The sequence below is a fragment of the Grampus griseus genome, assembly GCF_964374135.1.
Source record: "Grampus griseus genome assembly, chromosome: 4".
NCBI classification, from domain to species: domain Eukaryota; kingdom Metazoa; phylum Chordata; class Mammalia; order Artiodactyla; family Delphinidae; genus Grampus; species Grampus griseus.
This window is the reverse complement of record NC_138997.1, coordinates 95,262,312-95,285,038: the sequence shown is the minus strand read 5'-3', so window position 1 is coordinate 95,285,038 and position 22,727 is coordinate 95,262,312. Positions and strand designations below refer to the sequence as shown.

The window sequence follows — 22,727 nt, the reverse complement described above, 5'->3', positions numbered from 1 at the left end:
CAACCCTCAGAATGGGAGAAAATATTTGCAAATGAAGCAACTGACAAAGGATTAATCTCCAAATTTTACAAGCAGCTCATGCAGCTCAATAGCAAAAAACAAACAACCCAATCCAAAAATGGGCAGAAGACCTAAATACACATTTCTCCAAAGAAGAGATACAGACTGCCAACAAACACATGAAAGGATGCTCAACATCACTAATCATTAGAGAAATGCAAATCAAAACTACAATGAGGTATCACTTCACACCGGTCAGAATGGCCATCATCAAAAAATCTAGAAACAATAAATGCTGGAGAGGGTGTGGAGAAAAGGGAACCCTCTTGCACTGTTGGTGGGAATGTAAATTGATACAGCCACTATGGAGAACAGTACGTAGGTTCCTTAAAAAACTAAAAGTAGAACTACCATACGACCCAGCAATCCCACTTCTGGGCATATACCCCGAGAAAAACAATTCAAAAAGAGTCACGTACCACAATGTTCACTGCAGCACTATTTACAACAGCCAGGACATGGAAGCAACCTAAGTGTCCATTGACAGATGAATGGATAAAGAGGATGTGGCACATATATACAACGAATATTTCTCAGCCATAAAAAGAAATGAAACTGAGTTATTTGTAGTGAGGTGGATGGACCTAGAGAGTCAGTAAGCCAGTCAGAGTGCAGTAAGCCAGAAAGAGAAAAATAAATACCGTATGCTAACACATATATATGGAATCTAAAAAAAAAAAAATGGTTCTGATGAACCTAGGGGCAGGAGAGGAATAAAGACACAGACGTAGAAAATGGACTGGAGGACACGGTGCAGGGGAGGGTAAGCTGGGACGAGTGAGAGAGTAGCATTGACATATATACACTACCAACTGTAAAACAGATAGCTAGTGGGAAGCAGCCGCATAGCACAGGGAGATCAGCTCAGTGCTTTGTGACCACCTAGAGGGGTGGAATAGGGAGGGTAGGAGGGACATGCAAGAAGAAGGGGGTATGGGGTTATATGTATACGTAGAGCTGATTCACCTTGTTATACAGCAGAAACTAACACAACATTGTAAAGCAATTATACTCCAATAAAGATGTTTAAAAAAATGCAATTGACTATAACAGAATAAAATAGAAAAAAAAAAACACCTAGGGTGGTTCCAATGACTAAATGCAATCCTAAAACTGTATATATGTCCTAATAACTTAGTAGCCATTTGAAAAAACACACATCAATTAAAATAAGTATTTCATTCTTAACCACAACTACTTCCTAATGGGTTGTGCATGCCTATTGGGCACTCCAAAATTAATCAAACATTAGATACAGATCAAACAGTGATATCCATATTCCTTGTTCCAAAATTATTTTCACACACTACTTGCTTTGCACCATAGTAACTGTCAAAATCCCATTATCTAAAGTATGGCACCAGCAAAAGGGATGCAGCATCATGTAAATTCAACACCCGAACTGCCTGGAGCTGGTAGCTGTGTCGTGTCTCACTAATGTCCAGTATCACTATGCTCAAACACTTATAATACCACACAGTACCTCCGTTAACACACTGTGGCACCCCAGGACACATTAGCATACCCTCTGGGGAAAACGGTCCTAACCCAACTTTCAGCAATACCTTCAATGTCTAAAACCAATTATCAGAACAAATTTTTCAGGAATCCTCAACACGACATATTAGGAGATTTAAGGAGAAGGAGGTAGCTTCAATTTCAGTGTCTAGGAAAAATACAAACTCTGATTCTTACTAATGAAGGATCAACGACATGAGGAGACCAATGAAGAATCAAGAGCTGTATGAGGTAAACCAGTCCAATAACCACATATTTCCTTTTCCTACAACTTCTTTATTATTCTGGGATTAACTCTGTGTAAAGGACTTCTCAGGCTTCATATGAAAGATTTTCACTTTGGTAAGTGTCCCTACCAACAAAAAAATGTTACGTGAAGTTGCTATCCTTAGAATTAATTTTTTTGTAATGCTAAAGGAATTTAGATTAATTTAAACATGACTTACAGAAATAAATTTATAAAGTAAATCTAGTTACTTTATAGCTACAAAATTTAAGAGTTAAATTAAAGCTCTTGGAACTATATTCAATATCCTGTGATAAACAATAATGGAAAAGAATATGAAGAAGAATAATATACATATAATTCAGTCACTTTGCTGTAGAGCAGAAATTAACACAACACTGTAAATCAACTATACTTTTCAATAAAATTTAAAAAAATAAGGCTCTTTTATTCAGAAAAGGGTTCTATTACATTTTTAAAGCTTTATTGTTGTATTATATGTCAATTATTCTCTACTCAGAAAATAAACTGCTTAAAATATACAATTTGGGGACTTCCCTGGTGGCACAGTGGTTAAGAATCTGCCTGCCAATGCAGGGGACCCAGGTTCTACCCCTGGTCCGGGAAGATCCCACATCCCGCGGAGCAACTAAGCCCGTGCGCCACAACTACTGAGCCCATGGGTCTGCGTGCCGCAACTACTGAAGCCGAGCGCCTAGAGCCTGTGCTCCGCAACAAGGGAAGCCACTGCAATGAGAAGCCCACGCACCGCAACGAAGAGTAGCCCCTGCTCGCCGCACCTAGAGAAAGCCCGCACGCGGCAACCAAGACCCAACGCAGCCCAAAAAATACATATATATACAATTTGGTAAGTTTTGACATATGTATACACTTGTGAAATTATCACACAGTAAAAATAATGTAACAATTAGAATCTTCTCACTAGAACTTAATATTAAGTGCAAAGAACATATAAAAAACTTTCCTAACAATCTTATCCCCTAATAAAAGAACTCTGCTTCTGGTAATAGCAGAGTGGCTCCTATCAAACCACCCTCCCTGCAATTAACAGTTAGTTATAAGCTGTGAACAAAACTACAATATGATAACTATCTGAACACATGGAGAGTGATCCAAAGCAAGCAGAAACCAAAGAGGACCTGACAGTAGGAAGAAGGGAATGGCAGTGGGGAGTAACCAGGAAATTTTTTTAATGGCTTTTGCCCAAGGGCAGGCATTATTCAAATAGAAACTCAAAATCTTACCGGTTGAAAAATCAGAGGACAGAGGTAGAAAGGAGCCTGGCTGGAAGCCCAAACTTCTGCATATAAAATCCACCCAGCTCTTTAACTGACCCTGACCCTGACCCATGCAGACAGGGCAAACACCGAGCAGATTTCAGTGGCTGCCTAATACAGAAAAGCCAGATCCAGGAGTCTGAATTTAACCAAGGTAACTGTTCAATGAAACAAAACTAGCTGTCTTGAGAAGAATACAAAGGAATCCAGAGTCAGGGATCAGCAAACTTTTTCTTTGAAGGCCAGAGAGTAAATACTTTAGGCTTTGCTGACCAAGAAGCAACACTGAGAATATTATGTAGGTACTTTTATAACCATTTGAAATGTAACCATTTAAAACTATAAAAAAACATTCATAGGCCAGATTTGTCCCATAAGCTGTACTCTGTCTACTTTTCTATAGCAAATTATTCACAATGTCCAGGATACAATCCAACATTACCAGACATATAAACAATATTTTTTAAATAGGGAAATATAAACCATATTTATAAGAAAAATAGTAAAGGTGATGATCCCAAGATGACCCAGATACTGGAATATGAAAGCAAGGATTTAAGGGTACCTACTATAAAAGTTAAAAGACACAAATGAAAATATGCTTCTAACAGACAGGAAATCTCAGAAGAGAAAGAGATATTATAAAATAGAATATTCGAACCTCAAAATTCCCAAACCTGAGTCTCAACTCAGACAGCTTTTAGTTTCTTGGTAATTTTTTCATGATGCTTTTGTAATACTACCCTAAAGTGCCCCAGGAGAGAGCTGAGAAACTACAGATCTACTCTTCAATACTCAAGCTGAGGTCTATCTTTATGAAATTGGTAGGAAGGAAAGACAGAGAGACAGAAAAAGGCTTGGAGAGATACACAGAGACAGAAAGAGAGGCAGAGAGAAGGAAAGAGAAAATTCAATACCTACAGATTAAGATTTTACCAAAATAAAACACGATAAGTGATAACATCATATTTATTTTTATCCTGTTTTTTGTACTTTAAGTTCATTCGAAATAACTATTGCTATGCTTACACCAATCGTGGGTTGACACGTGTTATATTCTTTTATACTACTGGGGTGAAAAAAGGAAGTATCTTAAAATGTTACATTAATCTTAAGACAGTGAAAATTAGGTGATTCCCAAAAGTGAAATTCTAAGCTTATTAGTAGCAGGAAATTGTTAGAAATTAAGTTTGCCACTAAAAGTTTATATTTTTTCCTCTTGAGACTTTAAACAAAAAGTCTCTCACTTTTAAACAGTGTTTCCCTTTTATCCTATGATTTTTTTCCTCCAAAACTGGATGGAAAAGATAGCTATTTAATTTTAGACGATAAGTAACAATCAGGAAAAGAAATGTCAGAAGTTTACTTTTTTAAAAGCAAGAAGGTAAAATATTCATTCAAATTCTAACTAAACAGTACAATTTTGAAATGATAAAATCCAGAGACAATTTCTCATCTAAAAAAAGTTTACCTTGCAATCAACGAGCAGTTGTGAATCATGTTCTTTTCAACAAAGATACCTTGGGATTCATCAGTTTCGACTATTCGCCCATCCTGATACCATAACACTTGCATGTCTTGATCAATATATGAAGCCATACACTGGAAAGGAAGGCTGTCTCCTTCAAACACAACTTGACGATGAGATGGAGTCATGTAGAAAGATGGTAATTCAAGGGGAGGATCTAGAGACAGTAAAATAAAGACTCAGTTAACAAATACAATACTATATTCACACTCCAAAATTTAAAATTACAGAAATTCTAATTGAAATTTTAAAAATGGAAAAACAAATTTCTCAGTAATCAGCATTCTAATGTTAGTATCAACAAAGCTATTACTGACTTAAGAGGGTCCAAGATGAAAACACCGTTAAGTAAAATTAAAATGAAACCATTTCATATCAACTTTTACAAAGCTGATATATTTCCTTCCAGTAAGAAAAATAAAAGAGAGAAATTTTAACTACATATGCAAAAATGCACACAAATCTTTTGGCTCATTAAAAGCCTTTAAAATATTTAGTTCCTTTGTCTAAACAATAATTCTACTTTTAGTAGTATTCTATCCTAAATAGCTAATATGTAAAGATGTACACAAGGAAATTAATCCTTTTAATGTTTATAGAGTGAGAAATTATTAACCTAAATCTGCAGTAATAATTGCTATGGCTACATCTCTGTAATGAAAAAATAAAAGTATGGCCACATCTGTATAATGGATTGGTATGCATCTTTTATATGATGAGGAAACAAGTTTACACCATTTCCAGTTACAAAAGGTTACAAAATAACATTAGAGTATGATATTTTGGACAAAACATAATAAAAAGGTATAGAAGATGATACACCAAGATATCCTTGACATTAGCTACCTATGAATGATAAGAATGTAAGTATGGGTTTTGTTTTTTTCTTCTTTTAGTTTTTCATTTTTCCCCCAGCTTTATGGAGGTATAACTGACAAAATTATAAGTTATTTAAAGTGTACACCAAGGTAATTTGATATATGTATACATTATTTATTTTCATAAATCTTTAATCCAATGAGCATATTTTACATGTGAAACGATAATAAAAATAAATGGAAAAAACTGATACAGTTGTCTATTTTCAAACACAAAGACTAAACTAGAACCTACTCTATCATTTTAAGGACTGTGTTTGGTTTTCTGTTTTTTGTTTTTCATTTAGCACATGGTAAATGTGTTATTTCCCTCAAGTCTTCAGGTATTCTTAAAATTCATGATTTTCAACAGCTGCATACTATCTCACTGAATTGATGTGCCATAATTAAACCAATGCCCTATTTTTGAGAATTTAGGATATGTTCACAAAGTCTGAAGACTTACACACACAGCTGATGATTTCTTAAGAATTAACCCCTACATGCAGAATTACTATACGAAGTTGTATCAATTCTTTAAGAACACCAATACATATTGCCAAACTATCCTTCAAAAAGGCTGTATCAATTCACACCCCACCAACAAAAAGTGTGATTGTATCCTGAGATTTTATTACTATCAACAAATTCCTGATTTGCTGTTAGAAAATCTGAAGATCTATACTATTTATTGAACCTGGATTTCATAAAGAAAGCTGTTCAGAACCTAAGAACTTTAAACACCCATCGAAAAAATGTTTTTTAATCCAGCTGACTTAACTATCAGCAAAAACTAAATATTATCAAATCCATGAAGACTGACAGTTGTAATCAGTCCCAATGTGTAAACAGAACTCCGCAGTTTGTCAGGCAAAACAAGATAGCAAGTAAAATACAGTTAACCCTTTCTCAGTTTGTCTTCCTTACCGCACGTCAACAACTCCTGCTTCACACCTGTGACTGGCTGGGCCTGAAGAGACTTAGGATAAACACACCGTGTGTCCCGTACCGTGATGTTTCTCTCCTTTACCCAGCGATGCATCCAGAGTATGTTACAATCACACAGCAGATACTCAGTCTGAAATTCTCTGTAGCATACAAAATGCAATTTAGAAGTTATGGTGAATGAATTAAATCGCATTTTTGCTTTATGTTGGCTTTACCCTTTGGGTGGCAAGCACATTCCTGCTCACCCTTACCATGCTACGGCACATACTGTACCATCAACTGGTTATGGTCTCCTTTCCCTTGCGATGACGCCAAATGCCTGACCCCAGCTCCCTTCCCCACTGACTCGGGGAGTGACTCCAGTTTCAATCAAATTTGGCACGTGAACAAAATCTATTCCTCATCTATGTAACAAACTCCTGAAGCCCAGGGTACTGGAACACCACATCCCCATCCTTTGTGTCTATCAAACTGTTACCCTTTCATCAAGTCTGTGGTACAAATACTGGATCCTGAAGCCTTCCCCAATTTTTCCATCATCACTGCCATGTTCTTGGCTTAAATACCTGCAAACTCTGTTAGTTCTGGCAACATAAAGCAATATATGACTGTTTCACATGGTTATATTCTGTTTATCTGACTAGGATGACTGGCTGACTTCTAATTCCTAAGCACCACCTTCTGGTCAGTTTCCAGCACGATCAGTTATAAACACTGGCAATTTTGCCCAATTTTTGGATGAAAGTACTTCCTACATTGCTGCTATCCAGGGTCTCAAAAGCCAGATTATTTTTACAGCCTTTATTTCCTAAACTTCACAGAAATGGCTGACATGAGCCCACTAAAAGGAGATGTTTTCACTAAAAAGCAGTTTTCTGGATAAGAACCGTAGCAGTACCAAAAAGACCAGATAGAGTTTGATGCCGTGTGATTCTAGAACTACATACATATGTCTGCCATGGGGAGAAGCACCGTGAGCGCCTAACCTATCAGCTACATCCCAATGAAAACTGCTAAATGAGATTGAAATGATAAATTTAGAAAACGAAAGATGAGGAGGAGGGAAGGGAAAAAAGGGAAGAAGTCAGCATACATCAAACAGACATCTGGCAGAGAAGACATTTTTCACTGGAAAAAGAGACTCAAGCCCATATGTTATATACCATAAAAATTTGAAAAACATTATCTTTAACTGTAATTCCAACAGAAATCATTATAACTTATACTTTGAAATATATTAAGGTTTATCTGAAAATACAGTTAGCTTCAAAAGTAACTCCTATACAATCTCGCACTTAATAAAACTGTATTTTGGGGGGAAAAATCAGCCAGTTCTAAAGCTACAGAGAAATTATGTAAATATGACCTTACGCTGACTTCATAAAGCAGGCATTCTATGTAAGCATGCCTAGAAATGTCAGTAATAAGTTGTGAATTCAGTTTGGGGGATGGAGTTACAGGATAAAATTAAATCGCTAAAGCATAACAGTCTTAACTATAAATTCTTTTTTTTTTTTTTTTTTGCGGTACGTGGGCCTCTCACTGTTGTGGCCTCTCCCGTTACGGAGCACAGGCTCCGGACGCATAGGCTCAGCGGCCATGGCTCACGGGCCCAGCCGCTCTGCGGCATGTGGGATCTTCCCAGACCGGGGCATGAACCTGTGTTCCCTGCATCAGCAGGCGGACTCAACCACTGCGCCATCAGGGAAGCCCTATAAATTCTTCATAGGGAGGGAGGCATATTTTATACTTTGGGAATTTAATTAGCTGAACAAAATATTTTCTGATTTGGAAATACAAAGAGAAAAAAATTACCAATTTATTTACTTTAAATATAAATTAGAGAGATAGAGTAGTATTCTAAGGAGAAAATGGTTGTCCCAGCCTGAAACACATTATTAAGGTTTATGGTATGTTTTTCAATGTGAATGCAAGTTCTCAAGTGAGATTCTAATTATTGCAAAATCACAAGCTTTTCCTATGAAGTCTCTTAAGCCATATAATAACTTTTTAACTTTAAAACACTAAAATATATCTACTAAAACAGGAGAAAAATTCTTACTTACAAAGATCGTAATGAGCCAAGATAATCAAAAGTTCCTTGAGATAATGATGAAAACAAATTCCCTGAAAGGTTCCTGGAAAAAAGGAAATAATTACATTTTAAGCAATGCTAACAATTATATACCGTTTTATCTATTTTATATTTCCTAAAATGTCCTATCATTAACTACTGATATAAAGAATTTATGAAAGTTATTTTAAATCTTATGAAGAGAAACATCTAGTAAATATTTTCTCCAAAGTTGAAGAAGAAATTGTTCTTAACCTTATATAAGGCAGTAAACAAAATTATTTAAAATTACTGCTGGATAAGGATTTTTCTATCAAATATCATGTGAACCTCAAAGTTGACTTCCTGAACTAGATCTTCAGTCATACTCTCATTGAAACAAGAATTATTCTTCATGTGTTCACTCAGTATCACATAAGAAAGCAAAAATTTAAAAAAACATGGAAAACGAGGGTCTGAAGGGCCAGCAACAGCTGACAGTAACCCAGTAAAATAACGTTGGCAGAGTGAAATGAGTCCAGGGTTTAAGACGAAAGACTTGGGATAGAATTCCGTGTTGGCTTTGGGCAAATTACTTAACCTCTCTCGTTTCCCCCTGTATCATGGCTTTAATACCTAAACACTTGCAGAGTTCTGTATGAACGGCAGAACAACTTATGCTACAATGCTACAACAACTTATGCTACAACGGCAGAACAACTTATGCTCTCTCGTTTCCCCCGTATCATGGCTTTAATACCTAAACACTTGCAGAGTTCTGTATGAACGGCAGAACAACTTATGCTACAATGTGAGTAGTTTGTTACACCCATCATGCTTTGACCAAATCATTTTTTGTGATTTCTTCCATGCTTGACTATAAGCTCCAGGAGAGGAAGGACTTGTGTGTCTTATTTACTGGGGTACCTCTGTCAGCTAGTAACAAACTGGGGTATATAGTAGGTGCTCAATTGTGGTGGCTGACTGTTCAGACCCCACCTTTAGGAGGCGCTAGCAAAGACTCTGGGAAAATGGCAGCATGGTCCAACCATCACAAGATCTTTTCTGTGCCTATTGTAGTAACAAGAATGATAAAATTTTGGGACTTCCCTTGTGGCACAGTGGTTAAGAATCCGCCTGCCAGTGCAGGGGACACGGGTTCGAGCCCTGGTCCAGGAATATCCCACATGCCACAGAGCAACTACACCCGGGCACAACAACTACTGAGCCTGTGCTCTAGAGCCCGTGAGCCACAACTACTGAGCCCTCGTGCTACAGCACACCTAGAGCCCGGGCTCCGTAAAAGAGAAGCCACTGCAATGAGAAGCCTGCGCACCACAATGAAGAGTAGCCCCTGCTCGCCGAGTAGCCCCTGCTCGCTGCAACTAGAGAAAGCCCGCATGCAACAACGAAGACCCAATGCAGCCAAAAATAAATTTTAAAAAATAATTTTAAAAAAAAAGAATGATAATATTTGGACCTAGAGTTCTCAAGGAAGAAGTCCTGAGACCTGCAAGGAGGCCTGCCTCTCCTCCAGAGTCTGAGTTTCATCCTTCAAGTGTGGAAGAAAGTGACAATTGGGTAGATGGATTCTCCAGTGAGGAGAGAAAGAGAATTGATGGGGGAGAGGTCAGCTGTTACCATGACACCTGCAGCAATGTATTCCTGGATGGGAAGACAATATTATACAAACACCAATCCCTCACAAATTAATATACTGATATAATGGATTTCAGTAAGAACATCACTGGATTCATTTTTATTGCCTTAGGATTTTTTTGATAGAAAAAAGGCTGGATAAAATAATTTTGATCTTCATAAAAGAATTGCCTAGGAACTTAAAAAACAAAAAGAATACTTGCAAATCAAAAGAACCATGAAAGTGATGCCTTTTTCTTTTTTGGCCTATCAGAGTGAATACTGAATGTGGATTTGGAAAAGGGTACAGCTGATGGAGTGTAAATCACTGTAACATTTTAAGAAAGTAAACTAGATGCAATTAAAATGAACAACTATACTTTTATGAAGGTACCCTATGTGAAATTATATGACTTCTGGGATTTACTCTAAAATGTACGCAGGAAGACAAGAGATGTGAGGTGTAACTAAAACAAGACTGGCTATGAGTTACTAAGTGTTGAAACTGATTGATGGGTCCATGGAGATTCCTTATACAATTACCTGTAATATTTTTTTCGATGTTTTGAAAGAGTCCATAGTAGTAAGTTGGAAATAAAAATACATTCTACAAATATAGGATTTAAGTATAAACAAGATAATTGCAGCTTACAGGGACCATTAGATTCTAATTACTATGTAACTTTATTCTAATTATTAGGTATTATAATTTTTTTTTTCCTTGGAAATCACAGAGGAGGCAATCACATTGGAGACAGACATGCCATCCTCTCAGTAAGTACCAACACAACCAATTTTTCCTCCAGTGTTGGAACAGACTGCTATTTGTTTGGCTGGACACCTATGAAGTAATTGGCTTCGGCTGGTGGCCATAAAAACCTACACATACTTTAAAACATTAAAATCCCATTCCAACTCTGAGGTGCTTACACCAAAAGAAGCATAAGGAAACTGAGAATGACAACATTCCCAGCAAAGACACCGCTCTTGTGTCCTAATGTAGTTTACTGAATGGGGTGGTAGGTGAATTACCCACCTACTCCCACTCATGTTGTTTCTTACTCTGTCAATTTTTCTTTACTTACTTTTTGCTACACAGATATATTTGTATTCCTATAAGTTAAGTGTGTATGATGCAGCACCTGTGTATATACAGGAATGTTTACCAGGGCAGATTTGTTAAAGGAGGAGGAAAGGAATCAGATAGTATCTACATTAACAGAGGAATAATTGACTAAATTATGATCTGTTCTATACTTGGAATGTTCTATAGCTATTCACATGAACTAAATCAATATGTATTCTCCTGAAAAGATATTAAGGGTACGTCAGTAAAAAATGTTTTAAGTACAATGTCAAGTAGAGCACATTTTTAAAGCCCTATGTGAAAGCCTGCACATTTCGGGGGGGGGCGGGGAACGACAGAAAAATCTGAGAATATATACACCAGTTAGTACATGCTATCTCAGAAGGGTGTGTCTGAAGTGATGAAGGGGAGATTTAACTTTTGCTTCATATCTCTCTATATGGTTTATTACTTAACAGCACCAGTAATTTTTAATTGTAAAAAGGAAGTTCTTATAAATATCACTCACCTACTATTTCTGATAGAAAAATATTAAAGGTATAATTTTCTTAGGGGAAAACAGGCTTTAAACTGACCAAAATTCATAAAGAAAACAAAGGAAATCTTTGCTTTTTTTGACCTGCTGACAATTTCTCTGTAAATTAACTTCCTAAGTGAAGGACAGAGACTTCACTGAAGTCCATTATTGGGTCCCATCTTTATCTGTCAGTTACTCCTAGGGTTACAATGGGAATCTCTGGGAGGATGGTTTCACTTCCCAGAATTTCTCCATCAATAAAGGCAGAGATCAATACATAGAATTAATCAATTTTACCCACCACACCCAAGTCCACTGAATCCTCTGACATATATTTAAAAAGCCATTTTTGAATTTTTACACTGAATCGCCAAAGCCAAGATGTTTCGATATGATAAGAAGTATGGGTGAGAATGCAACAGGGTGTCTGCCAAGGTTTCCAGCCCCTTTGGCTAAGAGGCCAAGTCAGTCTGAGATCCCAAGTTCCAGGGTAACCCAGAAAGTTCAGCTGAAGAGGTAGCTGAGGAAATAGCTAGAACAGTGATCCACTCTAGACTGATTTCTTTTGTACACTTACTCTTTGGGGTGAGAAATAGTAATTAGGGAGCTTCTCTGATTCCTAACCTAAAAAATGTACTACATGAGGTGGATGGACCTAGAGTCTGTCATACAGAGTGAAGTAAGTGAGAAAGAGAAAAACAAATACTGTATGCTAATACATATATATGGAATCTAAAAAAAAAAAAAAAAAAAGGTCATGAAGAACCTAGGGGCAAGACGGGAATAGAGACGCAGACATAGAGAATAGACTTGAGGACACGGGGAGGGGGAAGGGTAAGCTGGGACAAAGCGAGAGAGTGGCATGGACATATATACACTACCAAGTGTAAAATAGATAGCTAGTGGGAAGCAGCCACATAGCACAGGGAGATCAGCTCGGTGCTCTGTGACCACCTAGAGGGGTGAGATAGGGAGGGTGGGAGGGAGATGCAAGAGGGAAGAGATATGGGGACATATGTATAGGTATAACTGATTCACTTTGTTATAAAGCAGAAACTAACACACCATTGTAAAGCAATTATACTCCAATAAAGATGTTAAAGAGCTTCCCTGGTGGCGCAGTGGTTGAGAGTCCGCCTGCCAATGCAGGGGACACGGGTTTGTGCCCCCGTCCGGGAAGATCCCACATGCCGCGGAGCGGCTGGGCCCGTGAGCCATGGCCGCTGAGCCTGCGTGTCCGGAGCCTGTGCTCCGCAATGGGAGAGGCCACAACAGTGAGAGGCCCGCGTACCGCAAAAAAAAAAAAAAAAGAGATGTTAAAAAAAAATTTACTACATGTCCCTTAACTAATCAGATTCTCTTTTCCACCTGTTAGACTGAGAAAATGCTATTCTCCATGTCTGAAATATAAATTGTTATCAGCCTTCACAACCGGCATGCAGCCTGGCTTAAGAGAGCAGAACACCCATTCAAAGTTTCCTGATCCACAGCTCTAGAACTATGTCAACCCAAATTATCACAAGCAACTCCACTGCAATGCATTCTTCAATGTTAAGAAGCTACCTCAATTACCAATTTTTCTTAGAACAGTATTTAAAGGATATGTCAGGTATAGTTCTATATACGCCATATTGTTGCATTTAAAAGAGCCACCATCACCCTTTCTATTTCAGCCTTCTTGGACCCTGTGGAAGCCTGCTGGGAACAGGACTTCTAACAGGACAAGTATGTCTGGAAGGTTGTGGTCCAAGGCCATTTTTGTTGGCTATAAGCGGGATCTACGAAACCAGAGGGAGCAAATGGCTCTCCTGAAAACTGAAGGTGTATATGCTCAAGGTGAAACAATTCTATCTAGGCAGGAGATGTGCTTATGTGCGCAAAACAAAGAACAACACAGTAACTCCTGGTGGAAAACCTAACAAAACCAGAGTAATCTGGGAAAAGATAACTTATGCTTATGGAAACAGTGGCATCATGGTTCATTCTAAATTCCAAAGCAATCTCCTTGCTAAGGCCATTGGACAGAGAATCCGAGTGACAGTATACCCTTCATGGATTTAAACTTAATGAAAAGTAAATATATAAAACTGTGGACTTGTTTTCTTAAAACAAAGAAAAAAAGAGCCACCATCATCTATTATTGCATGGGCTACAAAATCATCTCAATCAATCTCAAAGTAGGAAACGTGGTAGTGCTATTTCTATGTTTTAATGATTCACCTGGATATATGTCCACTGTGTTCCATGACCTGTAAATTCTCACAGGTATCAGAGAATTGGTAAAAATGTAAGATACAACCCAAGCTCTAAAACTTCCAAAAATGTTTGCTTTTAAGGCAGGAGGCAAATAAAAATAATAATAGTAAGCATATAGTAACTTGCCTTAATGTAAGCACTGTCCCACACAGCTCTTTTGCCTAAAGAACATTTGCTGATGGGTCAAAAATTCCTAGACCAAAGCTACATATCCATCTGAAACTAAAGTCAAGAAAATGGTCAAAAAACTTCAGACTCCCTTTTTCATTATTTGATTCACAGCTACCCAAAAGTATAACAAATTTTCTCCATAAATGCCTCAATTTGCCAATTCTTATACATTCCTTAAAATGAAAAATACAAAACTCTCGAGATAATGAAAGCACTGAAATGAAATTGTTTGTAATCCAGCTACAAAAAGGGAAACCGTAATTGATTTAATTAATTTCTCGCTATGAGTAAAGCTGTACACCAAATCAATCTTTTGTTTAAAAACATAAACTTGTCCAACTATCTTTCCTCCAGAATTAAAGGGCACACTGAAAAATACAAATCTGCTGACTAAGAAGCAGGAGTAACTTTATTCTGTTCTGGCAAGTGATTTGGAGACCCTCCCTTACTGTATAGATGAAATGATCGCACTACTTAAGCCGCTATAGCTTTTTCAAAGTTAACTTGAACGAAACAGAAGAAACATTCTAAAAAGCTACAAAGAGAAAGAACCAGGCATAGGTGATCTCAATACTAAAACTTCTACCCCTAAATCCTGCATTTCACCCGGCACCCTATTTCTAGATTGCTCTTCTCTAAATCATGATTTTATGCCATTTTCCCACATCAATGTCTTTCAGTGGCTTCCTAGGGTTGAATGATTTCTAAGCTTCAGTCTGCTTTTCATATGGTCTTGTATAAAGCTCTATTATAGATAACTGAACTTACTTCTACTTACTCTCAGAGTCTATTTTAAAAATAAAATTAAAATATATTTGATGGCATATACAAAGTTCTGCACTTATATTAGATACAAATTATAAGATACAGGTATAGATAATTCAAATGCTAATTAATCCTTATAATAACTTTGAGGTATTATTAATCTTACTTTATTTATTATTTACTTTACTTACTTACTTTATTAATCTACTTTTTCATCTGAAAAAGAGAAAAGCTAAACAACTCACCTATAATCACAAGGTCAGAGGTGTGATTCAGATGGTCATTTTACTCATAAGTCCAACGGCCTTCACCTTGACAAACTGGCCTCACTCTTATTTCTACCTCCTTTTATCATTTGCTTGACTTCTTTTCCTTTCTAACGATCTGGACCATCAGCTCAAGTTTCATCTCTTCCAAGAAATTTTCCCAAAGTGGCAAAGCTTTGATCATGTCTCTCAATGTGGACATGTTCCCTGGGGTATATACTACATCGTGTGTGTGTGTGTGTGTGTGTGCGTGCGTGCTGTGTGCGTGTTTGGGATGGAGGATATAATGCATTGTTATGTTTTGATGACATTATATCTCCATGATTAAATTGCCAGCTCCTTATATCCTACCACTTCTGTAACCTCTACAGTTGTTATTTTAATATTAAACATATAGGTGGTCATAAAAATTTGGGTACTGGTTCAAATGCTTCCTTGTATTATAATACAAAAGAAAGAGGTACTTACAGCCTAACGAGATTGGTGAGTCCTCGGAATATGTCTGCATTCAGACACCCTATTCGATTGTTTGTCAGATCCCTAGAGAGAAAGGGAAAAAGTGTCTTCAATTAGTTCTCTTGGTTAATGAAGGTTTCATACATTCAATATTCAAGAATGGCACCCAGGTATCACACAAGTCCTATCTCTTAAGCATCTATCTCTCTCTTAAGCATCTCTGTGCAGCACTATCTCAAGTGCAGCACTGAGAGAAGAAATAATCCTTGCTTTCACTTACTTCTGGCACGTACAGGCTAAACGCTGTTTAATTACAGTGCCCTTGATATTTCAAGCATTTACTCCTGTCAAATGACTCAAGATAAAACCGAAGTAGTAAAAATGAGACTCCATCTTATTGTCTGTGATGATCTACACAGCTAATCATGCTAGGTTAAGTTAGGGAACAGAGCCTGATCTCAGGCAACATCCAACGGACAATGGGTAAAAGGGCAAATTACCAAAATGCTGAAACTTTTATTTCCTCAAGAACATCTGAAACTTAATGCTTTCTAATTTCATTCCTTAAATACTCAGAAGTTTTGACTGTAATGAAAAAAACAACTGAGTTAGCTTTTACTTTACAGATCTGTCATTTATGCTCCAAGTCAAATTACTTTATAACTATATCTAGGTAACGGCCCATTTTTTCCAGTCACTCCTAACTTCTTACATTTCCTATCAAATGTTACTTTCTATCCATTTTTTTCTTCTCCTCAAGCCATGAAACTTTTTTCCTTTTAACTGTGTGATAATTTTAGTAAGTATTTTGTTCTATCTTTCTACACTATTTTTCTTCACACCAAGCACAGTGAATACAATTTTACATTTCAATCAGATTACATTTTAATTGGGAGGTAACTGACAATTTCTTCAAATGAGACAGCATGGCTTGCAACATTTTCCATCAGTGGATTTAGTATGAAAGCCCTAAAACAATTAATCTTAATTTTTCTCGGTTGTTAGATTTGAAATTATTGATCATTCTGAATTTCAATAAAAGAACTAAAACAAACTTTCTAAACCGAGTTTAAAAAATATTTTTATCATATTTTCTTCAATGCCCATATTATTCTCTGTAATAGAAAAGCATATATTCTTTGAATTTCACTCTGAGTTACTCTTTAAAGACTTGTACCACCCATTTCTAAATTAAAACTGATTCTAAATTGTATACCTGGTAATGGGGAAAAAAATGTATTAGTCCGAGAGAAATTACAAAGACTTTGCATTTGAATCCGGTACCTACTCATTAACTTTTTCCTCTAGATATTTCAAAAGCTAGTTTAGGTAATCCTGGTTTCCAAAAATTTCATAGCACTGCCTTCCCTTTCTTATGGAAACTTTTGATTAAAAAAAAAAATCTTAAGCAATGAAAGTCTTTATCTGCATTCGCTGTGCTCCAGCTCCTCAGAATATTAACGCTAAGTATTTTTAATCGTGTGGGACTTTTTTAAAATTCCAGCTGATTTTCCTCTATTTCTGGGCTTTACTGTTTAAGAAAATTAGGCATCATCTTGTGAAGTGTTGCTTAAACAAGCATTTCTGTGCTCTATTCATTATCTTGTCTCAATTCTGAGCTTTAAATGGTGCAACTACCACTGATTCTTTGGGAAACAATTTCATTACAGCTATACCTATTTAAAATGGAATTTAGGTATTGGTAATGGGTTTTAATTTGAATTGAGAATCAGCTTGAATTTGTTGATAAAGCAAAGGAGAAACTGAATGGGTCTAGGTTTTACCTACTTCTGGTAGTTTACTCTTCAGAAAGCCACTTAATCTTCCTGATCCAAATTATCTATAAAATAAAGGCAAAGGCATGGGACACTTACAAAAATACTTTACATGTGGCTGCCGAGTGAGATGCACAATTGAAATGAATGAATGATTGAAGGCCTCATAAGAAAAACTGCCTATAATCTAGAAGCAACTAGCAGAATATCTTTATATCTCATTGAGTTTACGTATAGGACTCTCTCAGCTTACAAGCTGTATACCATAAGTTCAATTACAAGTTAGCTGTTTGGAATTAAGAATGAATTTTCTATGGGAAGAACATTATAAATGACAATTACCTCCCTAGGCAAGAACACAAGAGACTACTTAATGTGTAATGCAATGAAAAAATGCTAAGGCAACATCTGGGACAATAATAGTAATTAAGTGCTACTGAACAAGAATTTTATTTAGTTTGGATAGCAGTACTTGAAAAATTATTTACTGAAGGATAAAGAACTGGATGGAGAACCTAAGATATTCTACAGTATCCTTGAAACATCCTGATGAACCTGCTTTTTATTAACAGTCAAGTTTCATTCAATCTCTACCTTGACATGGAGATATTATCAGTATTGATCTCCCTATTACCAGAAAACAGAACACAGTGGTGTGGATCACAGAAGGAGAGAATGAGTGGACTTGTCTGGCCATATGATGCCACACTCCTCCCTCCTTTTGGAAAAACAAGTTGGAAGGAAAATATTCTAGAAGTTCTCTAACTTCAGCATCAAAATCACTAGGAGGGACTGTGGAAACAAAGGTGGTTTAGCCTCAGCCCCAGAGTTTGATAGGGTAGGTCTAGCACCTACACTCCTGTTCCCCACAGGAGGACTCACATTCCATCCAAGCATGATGTCAGTTTGCCCCAGTAAGAAACAAGAAAATGACTCATTGTTATACATCAAGCTCAGTTAGCTGCTGCCCCTCCACTTCCTAATGACTGTTTCTGGAGATGCACGTAGCCTACTGATGGCCGTGTTCCGTGCCCCTGCCTGTGTCCGTATGGCTGACTCCTAACAGCTTCAATGACTCTTAGCAGCTGAACTCCAGCTACTGCTCCATCTCTCCGGGAGTATATTCCAATTCCATATTCAGGTTCTTGGTTGGTATATAACGATTCCACTGAACTGCAAACCTTCCAAGCAGTTCCTGAGTTCCCTTTGTATCTCTAGAGCCTGGCTCACTACTGGGCACACAGGATAGAATCAATGAATTTTTTTGTAACTGAATTGATGCTGATCTCTGTCTTCCCACTTCGATTACATTGCTATACCTGGTTGATACGTTACTTTTACTGAACTCTAAACCCAGCTTGATCCACTGCAACTCTGACGCCACAAATCTCATCACATCAACTCCACAATGAAAAAGTTCTGCCAGTCCCTACTGTCTAACAAATAGATTCGAAATTCTTCAACGTGGCAGGAAAGCATCAAAAGCCTAGTTCCCCCCTGACCAGCTTATCTCCCAACGTTTTTTCCCCCTTTCTACTTGAAGCTCTGGCCGAAGGACATGTTCTTTCACACCTATGTCCACTCTGCTTAGGATGCTCGTTCTGTTATTCTTCAATATGTATTCACCCCTCGGGGGCAAGGTCAAATCTAACAGCTGGCCGCTCTCAAGGCAGGTCATTCCCCTCTAAGGTGGTCCCCCTCCTTTCCCTGGCAGACTACTATCATTATTATTTAGGATGTGTTTGCATCATCTATTTGCCCCCAAGAGTCTGTGTGCTCTTCCAGAGAAGTCAGAGCATAAGTAAGTAGCCCGCACTCAATAAATGCATTTAGAAGGAATAAAGGGTGGTGGGACAGTCCACATGGCTTGAGCACAGGGTGACCTCTCAAATATGAGCATGTTCACACAGCAACCGTGACATGAGCACAGTAAGGGGAGCAGGGGTGTTTAGCTTCAGAAATAATAAAAACTGGTCTTTAGGTTTTGAAATGATAATACATAGAGAAAATATATGGAAAAATGGCAAGATTTTAAACCATTAATAGAAAGGGGCCTCAATTTTTAGGGCATTTACAAGAGACTGTTTAAACGTATTCATAACCTGAAAATCATCTACAGATTATGGCAGCTGGCAAAGCCAACCATCATGATTTCATTACCGTAAGAGGGATGCAACCATCTATCACCAAACAAACCATATTACTGTAAAAATAAACTGCCTTCTAAGCTACTTACATTAAACACTCCGTTTCTCTATCTAGGACCTGGCTAGATGAACTTCTAAAAATTATTAAAAAGCCACTTTTTTTATCGTGTTAAAGTTTAAAGTAGGTTAACAGTTACTTACAACAGTTCAAATTCATAAGTCAGCAATTCAAACACTTACAATCGTTTTAGCGATGACAGTCCCCAAAAGGCACCTGGATCTATACTACTAATAAGATTGTTTCGGAGGTCCCTGTTAAAAATAAAATAAAAGTTATTTATATCTTGACACTGCAGGAAATATTTAGGCACACTGCACCTATCTGCTATACAGAAAACAACAATAACAATAATAATAATGGGAGGAAACTGAAGCCAAAAAGGTTAGGCCAAAGTCATCCCAGCAGTAGAGCCAGAATTCAAAATCAAGAAATCTGGTTCTGAAGCCATTTGTTTCGGTCAATATAAGAATAAAGGTATATGTCAAAAAAGATATGTGTGCTAATATTATTCCAATTCAAAGTTATGACTAAACTACAATCTTACACATTATTTCTACAATCTCTTCCTTAGTATGCTACATTTCAGTTATCAAAATAAATCAGACTATATTTGTCACAAGCATAATTAAATTTTTTAAACCATTTTCAAAAATATACACTCTAAAATTCATGTCATTTGCTTATTCATATTTTTTCCTCCCCAGGCTTCTACGGCTAGGTTCTCTATAAAACAACATGTTCATTCACAAAATACAGCTCAAAGCAATGATCCACCAGCTCCCTATACAATGGCATCTGATAGCAGTCACAACTGACAGCAGTCCCCTGCTTATCCATGGGGGGATACATTCCAAGATCCCCAGTGGATGCCTCAAACTGAAAATAGTACCAAACCCTACATATACTATGTTTTTTTCCCTATACATACCTATGGTAAAGTTTAATTTATAAATTAGGCACAGTAAGAGATCAACAATTAAATAGAACAATTATAACAATATTTTGTAATAAAAGTTATATAAAATTGGTCTCTCTCTCAAAGTATCTTATTATATAAATGTATTGTCTTTTCCATCTTAACTAAGGGTTTAACACACACTGTGGCCATAACTTTTGCCAAGTGAGGTATGACGACAAAACTAGTACAAATTTTCTTCCTTTTTCAAAATTTCACGGAGATTCATTCTTACCATGAATCTAATCAACCTCAGCATACAATTTTTTTCCTCTCCTTATTAAAGTCAAGAACTTTCACCTTCCACCTAAGGTGCTTCACTTAAAGGAAGCACCTTACAGCTTCCCTTTAGCACATCCAAACTGTCAGCATCAGTATTCTCATGCTTTGGGGACGCTATTAAGTAAACCAAGGGTGACTTGAACACAAGCACTGTGAAACCTCAACAGTGGATCTGATACCCGGGACGGCTACTATGTGACTCATGGGCAGGATATGCTGGACAAAGGGTTGATTCACATCCTGGGTGGGATGGCGCAAGATTTCATCACGCTACTCAGAAGAGTGTGTAATTTAAAACGTAGGCATTGTTTATTTCTGGAATTTTCTGTTTAATATTCTCTGACTGTGGTTAACCATAGGTAAATGAAACCACGGACAGCAGAGCCTCGGATGGGGTGGGGTGTCTTTTGTATCCCCATTCTTCTCCAGTGCTCGGCTCTTCCATGCCAGCACACTACCACTGGGGGCACCAGTGAGCGTCACAGCCAGATCCCTCCTCCAAGGTGGATGTGGACCACCCGCTAAGGCGCTGCTGTCCTCTGGGTGCCTGGGCTCTGCTGAGACTCCCCAGTTGCCCCACACAAGTGTCCAGCTAACCTCTGTAGAGAGCTGACCATCAGCCACAGGAGTGCTGAGAAGCAGAACAGTAGCCCACTTCCCACATGCCTGCCAGTGGCTGGCCCACAGTTCAACTCTGCTAGACACCCGAGGTAGGCCCATTCATCAGGACTCACTCATAACCTTGCCCAATGGAGGCCTGAGTGGCCTCTGGTCATCTCTCAGAATGCCTCAGGTCAGACTGTGAACAGAAACTCCAATTTCTCTTCTTCTGGGAGTCTTTCCGGAACAATGGCAACACTGCCTCCTCCGTGTGTGAGCTTCTGACGCCAATCCTCGTAATTATCCATCACTGTCTTCATAATTATTCAGCTTAGGGATACACATGGAGTTGGTGAAACAATACAGAAATGCAGAGCAGTGTTGTGTGAAAGGAGAGAAGGTTAGCACTCCCCTTGACAAGGATGGAAGAGGCCTTCGGGCCTGACAACATGCATACGGTTAAGGCATTGCCACCTACTTCGTGGCATCTAACCACTGTTTTTGTCATACAGAGTGAAGTAAGTCAGAAAGAGAAGAACAAATACCGTATGCTAACACATATATACAGAATCTTAAAAAAAAAAAAAGGTTCTGAAGAACCTAGCGGCAAGACAGGAATAAAGACACAGATGTAGAGAATGGACTTGAGGACACGGGGAGGGGGAAGGGTAAGCCGGGACAAAGTGAGAGAGTGGCATGGACATATATACACTACCAAGTGTAAAATAGATAGCTAGTGGGAAGCAGCCACATAGCACAGGGAGATCAGCTAGGTGCTTTGTGACCACCTAGAGGGGTGGGATATGGAGGGTGGGAGGGAGACGCAAGAGGGAGGAGCTATGGGGACATATGTATATGTACAGCTGATTCACTTTGTTATAAAGCAGAAACTAACACACCATTGTAAAGCAATTATACCCCAATAAAGATGTTAAAAAAAAAGAAATGCAGAGCAAAGCGCAATGCAAACCCAGGGTGGCAGGTACCTCCCCGGGTTCTTTAGTCCCTCACTTAAGTTGAGAATTAAAAGGCCTTTCTGAAAGTAGTTCCTGGGCCACCGGTGCCGCCTGTTATCACAACACTGAGGTGATGTGTCTCAGGATCTTTTATAATTATTGCCCCATCATGGCCATTCTAGCCTGTGAGAAGCAGCCTAAATTCTCAATAGAAAATCCTCAGTTTGCTTTCTCAAGCATCCAACTTGTCTACTTGTGCTTAAGAAAAGGACACTGAGGAAGGCTGACTGCAGTGAGCACAGATCCA

The 22,727-nt window shown here is 37.9% G+C and overlaps 1 protein-coding gene and 1 pseudogene across 2 annotated transcripts in view; one reads left to right on the top strand and one right to left on the bottom strand.

Moving 5' to 3' along the window:
- Positions 1-8,567, bottom strand: part of ADGRA3 (adhesion G protein-coupled receptor A3) — a 61,504-nt gene extending 52,937 nt beyond the window's left edge. The window contains exons 1-3 of the mRNA XM_082653686.1: positions 8,502-8,567; positions 6,415-6,575; positions 4,574-4,787 (exon numbers count right to left, since the gene is read on the bottom strand). Coding sequence (XP_082509812.1) covers positions 4,574-4,787; positions 6,415-6,529 — 329 coding nt within the window. The 5' untranslated portion in view covers positions 6,530-6,575; positions 8,502-8,567. The remainder of the gene's footprint in view (positions 1-4,573; positions 4,788-6,414; positions 6,576-8,501) is intronic.
- A 4,862-nt stretch (positions 8,568-13,429) lies between these two features.
- Positions 13,430-13,791, top strand: LOC309821697 (large ribosomal subunit protein eL33-like; annotated as a pseudogene). The gene has a single exon. The product of its transcript is annotated as a large ribosomal subunit protein eL33-like (transcript).
- Positions 13,792-22,727: the final 8,936 nt, after the last annotated feature.